The sequence below is a fragment of the Nansenia antarctica genome, assembly GCF_963989245.1.
Source record: "Nansenia antarctica genome assembly, chromosome: 7".
NCBI lineage: Eukaryota > Metazoa > Chordata > Actinopteri > Argentiniformes > Microstomatidae > Nansenia > Nansenia antarctica.
This window is the reverse complement of record NC_137677.1, coordinates 64,733,904-64,740,177: the sequence shown is the minus strand read 5'-3', so window position 1 is coordinate 64,740,177 and position 6,274 is coordinate 64,733,904. Positions and strand designations below refer to the sequence as shown.

The 6,274-nt window shown below is 44.5% G+C and overlaps 1 protein-coding gene across 1 annotated transcript in view; it reads right to left on the bottom strand.

Moving 5' to 3' along the window:
* Positions 1–5,971, bottom strand: part of lrrc58b (leucine rich repeat containing 58b) — a gene marked incomplete at its 5' end in the record, with an annotated part of 45,507 nt that extends 39,536 nt beyond the window's left edge. Inside the window, 2 exons of the mRNA XM_080537041.1 lie at positions 4,215–4,255; positions 5,410–5,971. Coding sequence (XP_080393167.1) covers positions 4,215–4,255; positions 5,410–5,971 — 603 coding nt within the window. The remainder of the gene's footprint in view (positions 1–4,214; positions 4,256–5,409) is intronic.
* Between the last annotated feature and the right edge of the window lie 303 nt (positions 5,972–6,274).

Genomic DNA, 6,274 nt, shown 5'->3' with positions numbered 1-6,274 from the left:
ATGTTTTGTGAGATGGAACCTTTGTATTTGATTAATTACTAACTCAAAAATGTCAACATTTTAAAAAATAACACCACAGAGGCATTAATAAACACCTAATGGATCAGATTATGTAAAAAAAACAACTAAATTTTGACAAAAATGGAGATAGAACCTTATAATTCTAATGTCACGATTTCTCTGTGTTCCTCAGGTACAAGAGGTGGAGGAAGTGGAGCCATACGCCAGCTATGTACAGAGAGTGAACTCTATATACAACTCGTCTGCAGATCTGTTCAGATAACACACACACACACACACACACGCATGCACACACACGCACACGCACACACACAGACACACATACAACCCTATTCACACCACTGTGAGACATCGGCTGAGAAACGGAGACAACCCAAACCACTGTGAGACACGAGGAGGACCAGGAGGACGTGATGCAGAGCTTCTGTGAGACACGAGGAGGACCAGGAGGACGTGATGCAGAGCTTCTGTGAGACACGAGGAGGACCAGGAGGACGTGATGCAGAGCTTCTGTGAGACACGAGGAGGACCAGGAGGACGTGATGCAGAGCTTCTGTGAGACACGAGGAGGACCAGGAGGACGTGATGCAGAGCTTCTGTGAGACACGAGGAGGACCAGGAGGACGTGATGCAGAGCTTCTGTGAGACACGAGGAGGACCAGGAGGACGTGATGCAGAGCTTCTGTGAGACACGAGGAGGACCAGGAGGACGTGATGCAGAGCTTCTGTGAGACACGAGGAGGACCAGGAGGACGTGATGCAGAGCTTCTGGTAACTGAGGAAATCTCCCCCACAGACTCTGCTCAGACGCCCTGCTGTGGCTTTGTGCTGTGGAGGCGGGTGGAAACAGGGCTTTCACTCAGCGGAGAGCTTTGTACACCACCCAGACACCTGTAGTCCTCCCCTGCAACTGTGTCAAACCTCACTGCCGAGCCTCCTCGGAGGACCACTTTGATACTGTGCTAAAACTCTTGCATTCTTGCCACAGCCAAGCCCACAGATTGTGAGAAACCCCCCCCCACACTGTAGTCAGACCTCTGTGAGACTGTGAGGCTGTGGTCTACCAGACAGAAACACAGGGCAGATATTGTTTTGTTTATGATTGGCTGGTGTAGTTAGATCAGGGGAGGCTGGTGGAGGTAGAAATCGGAGGACGGGCTCATTGCAATGCATGGAACGGAATGAGGAACGGTATGAAACGTGTTTCCCATTCCATGCATTGCACTAAGCCCATCCTCCCATTTCCTCCCCTGAGTTTTAGGGTTAGGGTTTATTTAACCTTTATTTAACCAGGCAGGGCCAATAAGAACTAATTCTTATTTGCATTGGCGGCAAAAGACAAAAGCCTCTTGGGGGGGGAGGGGCTGAAAAGAAATCAGGTTATATGTTAAAAACAAAGAACACACACGACAGACAGAGGCACACATCCAAGAGTTAGACTGAGTTAGACTGAGTTAGACTGAGTTAGACTGAGTTAGACTGAGTTAGACTGAGTTAGACTGAGTTAGACTGAGTTAAACTGAGTTAGACTGAGTTAGACTGAGTTAGACTGAGTTAGACTGAGTTAGACTGAGTTAGACTGAGTTAGACTGTACTCTCTCATTCACTCTCCATGCTGATCACCTAAGAGGCAGGACATCACAGCACCATTCCAGCCGACACTATGCAGTCATTGCAAAGGGGAGGCTCCACCTGTATTTACTGTATATTCAAACCTGCAGCTTTGATTAAACATTCATGTGACTGTACTGTACATGTTATGTGTCAAGTGTGCAATTTTGAGATGTTTCATCAGAAATCTAATATATGTCCACTGATGTCTTAGTTGAATTTCATATGTACAGAATAACTTAATCTGTGTGTTTTGTAATAAAAAACTATTATTGTGAATTTTAGGCTACATCCTGATTCGTTGAGGAAAGAATGTGACACACACACACACGCACACACACACACACACACACACACACACACGCACACACACACGCACGCACGCACGCACGCACGCACACACACACACACACACACACACACACACACACACACACGCACACACACACACACACACACACACACACACACACATTGTTTCCTGTGGTTTAATTTATGAGAAAAGGCTCAGTAACTATGACAAATCACACACTAGGACACCACAGGCTGCCTTTACTAGACGTGTGATGTCACAATACAACTGATACCATTTGGGATTGAGCCAACCTGCCTTGAAATCAAGATGCTTTTATGCTGACGATACGATCTACTGTTGTTCATCACCTGTCGTACAGGCCTTTGACTTTTTACAGTCTGCTTTTGATTCGGTTCAGTCTCGCCTGCAGAAATGTAAGCTGGTCTTGAATACAGTCATGCTGTTTTCCAAAGCTAGAGAGCCACAAGATCTCCCTGTTTTAACCTCCCACGGAAAAGAAGCCCTTGAACTAGTCACAAGCTATAAGTATTTGGGCATTCACATTGATCGCCAACTGTCCTTTAAGTCCCATATCTCAAAGCTAGTCTCTAAACTCAAGGTAAAGTTAGGTTTCTATTTTAGAAACAAATCATGCTTTTCCCATGGAACCAGGACATATCTTGCCTGTGTCCTTGTGCTGCCCTTCTTAGCCAGGGCCCTCTTGGAAAAGAGATTCCTTATCTCAATGAGGTCACCTGGTTAAATAAAGGTTTAATAAAAGTAAGTAAGTAATAAGAATATTGTAAGTGTGAGCTTAGAATGCAACATTCGGTAGGACAGGTTTTGTTCAAACACAATGTGTATTTGTTTTGTTTATATGAACACAACGTTGTTATGTTCATATTCATTATCACTGTTTTTCTGATGACTTTTGACCCAAAACAAATAAATAATCAAAGTTGGTCAGTCAGTGCATTTGAGAAATGGTCAAACCTTAACTTTGTACTATACTATTTATTAACAAATATTGTATAACGGTGTTTTGGTTGTACTTACAAGTTTCACTATCTCTTCTGCACGTAGGTTGAACCTGTGGTGTAGCGTGGAAGTGTGACCGGTACAATTCATGTCACAGTAGAAACCCTAGAGGACTCAGTATGCTGGGCTGTGGTGCCCTCTACTGGAGGATATTGGTAATACCAGTTTATAAGACAGGATCAGGTCTGTGTGTGTGCGTGTGTGTGTGTGTGTGTGTGTGTGTGTGCGTTTTTTTTTTTTTTTTTGGAATTTTCAAAGAACGACCTGCTGTTGATGACGCAGCATGACAACTGACAGAATAAAAGTCTTTAATGGCCTTTTCCAATAAACAATGAATCCAAACATTTTACACCCTCACTGAAAACATCATGAAATAAACAAATCAAAAAATAATAACAAATTAACACAAATCAAGAATAGAATGTTCCATAAATTAACAATCTCACATACCGCACTTTCAAATAGACCGTTCAAACACATAAACGAACCATAAACAAACCACATAGCCTAAACGTCTCTCTCTCTCTCTAAGGCAGAGATGTCAAACTCATTTGAGCTCCGGGGCCACATGGAGGAACATCTATCTCAGTGGGTAAAATCCTGCTGGCATCATAACTTAATAACCACAACTTCAGATAGTTTTCTTTGTTTTACTTTGGTCCAAAATAGTACAAGCACATTCTGAAAATGTACACATCACAATAATCCTCTTATATGGACAAAACAACAAGAACACAATGCCTCAGTGTGACTTTGTCTCAGTGTGTCGACAAAGCCATAAAGCTTTAAGTCACTGCCTATCTGGGATTGAACAAAATACAAAATAAATAATAAATGAATAAAACAACTCTTCGAGGTCAAGGTATCAAATACCTCATTTGTCATTTCCACATATTAATCCTGTGCTAACTCAACAAACCATGCAAACTGAGGTAGAAACTATTCAAGAGGGTTGAGTTACTCCCTGCCTTGTAGGCAACACTATTTATTGATATAAATAATCTTTTTTTTTTTTTTTCCCATTTCCGCGTTGTCGAAAATCAACAACACATCGCTAGTCAGCTAACACAACTTGTTCTAGGGGAATGCAAGCAATAGAAAACATCTCACTAGAAAACATAGGAAACATCTTCACTCGCCATCTCACAGATCCAGTTGAACTCTTTGCCACATCTGAAGTCATTCCAGTTCTCCTCTGGCCCTCTAATGTCCGCCCCCATTATGTGAACACAGTGCTCCTCCCCCCTACCCTTGGCTGCACCATTATCAGGCTGTCCGTCTCCCCAGAACCTGAAGGGAGACAACCAGACCCCATGGTTAACACTAGAACAGCCATGAACCATCACATTTCAGGACCCTCCTTTCATGACTTTTCCTAGATATGTGCGTCCCACCCAGTATCCTTACATTTTCTAAATCACATCAGGATAAAGCTAACATAAAGCTATTTTGCAGATTTTCTGTGTTAGGAAGCAGGCTAATTTTACAAGCGGCCAACTAGTGGTCGTTGTGTGTAAATAGCAGATTTACATTCTAAAGAGGCGGCTCTTTTAGTAGGTAAAAAGGCACGGCTGATTAAGTGTTAAAACATGCTCTGTAATGACATCACTCAGGAGTGAAACAGAGCTTAATACAGGCTGGTTCCAGGCTGTAGAATAGGACTTGGAGCCGCTTGTCACAGTAGTGACAGATCTGTATCTCTTACCCTGTGGTCAGGGGAGTACCGTCCACCCATGTCCAGTTCCCCTCTTCCTGTCTGTCACTCAGACCGATCCAGGCCAAGGTAGATTTGCCGATCCCAATTATATATGTCTGTTTTTGAGAAAGATATTGAAGTAGAAATGGGACAATAGACTCTCTGAAGGTTAATCATCTCTCTCCCCCATGACCTCCTGTCTCTCTCTCTCTCTCTCTCTCTCTCTCTCTCTCTCTCTCTCTCTCTCTCTCTCTCTCTCTCGCACACACGCACACCCGCACACACACACACACACACACACACACACACACACACACACACACACACACACTCCCCTACCTGTTCCTCAATGCTCTCTACGACGACCAGGTCTGCTCCTCTGTCTCTGCAGGCCTGTCTGCTCTCCTCCCAGGGTTTCTTCTCAGTAGAGAGGAAGTAACAGCTACAACCAAACTTCCTCCATCCTCCAGGACAGGGTCTGTCTTCAAGACACCAGACAGGAACATTAATTTACACACGCACGCACGCGCGCACGCACGCACGCACGCACGCACGCACACACACACACACACACACACACACACACACACACACACACACACACACACACACACAAAGCACAGCACACACAAAGCACAGCACACACTCACACACACACAGACAGACACACACACACACACACACACTCACACTCACACACATACACAGCACACACACACAACACAAGAGTTTACGTTTTCACACTCACTCTGGTCTCTCTGGCTCACGAGCTGGTCTCTCTCTTCAGTCAGGTTGTTGTAGCTGGTCAGTAGCTGGTCTCTCTCTTCAGTCAGGTTGTTGTAGCTGGTCCGTAGCTGGTCTCTCTCTTCAGTCAGGTTGTTGTAGCTGGTCCGTAGCTGGTCTCTCTCTTCAGTCAGGTTGTTGTAGCTGGTCAGTAGCTGGTCTCTCTCTTCAGTCAGGTTGTTGTAGCTGGTCAGTAGCTGGTCTCTCTCTTCAGTCAGGTTGTTGTAGCTGGTCAGTAGCTGGTCTCTCTCTTCAGTCAGGTTGTTGTAGCTGGTCAGTAGCTGGTCTCTCTCTTCAGTCAGGTTGTTGTAGCTGGTCCGTAGCTGGTCTCTCTCTTCAGTCAGGTTGTTGTAGCTGGTCAGTAGCTGGTCTCTCTCTTCAGTCAGGTTGTTGTAGCTGGTCAGTAGCTGGTCTCTCTCTTCAGTCAGGTTGTTGTAGCTGGTCAGTAGCTGGTCTCTCTCTTCAGCCAGGTTGTTGTAGCTGGTCAGTAGCTGGTCTCTCTCTTCAGTCAGGTTGGCTCCAGTCATGTGATCTGCAACACAAACAGCAAACTAAACTACTACTCTAACACTCTTATGTCAAACTAAAGTACGACATCAAACATTGTCTCCAACTGGTTAGTGTATTCCAGGTGCTGTGTGTAATAACAAAATGCGTCATCCAATGCGTCATCCATTCCTGTATCGCGGGGATACAGACCGCTCACCCAAACGCATTTATCATTGTGAATGGGGACTTCAACCATGTAAATATGGAAAAGACATTGACGGATTTTACCCAGTATGTCACATGTAAAACAAGGGAGAACAAAATACTAGACAAACTATATG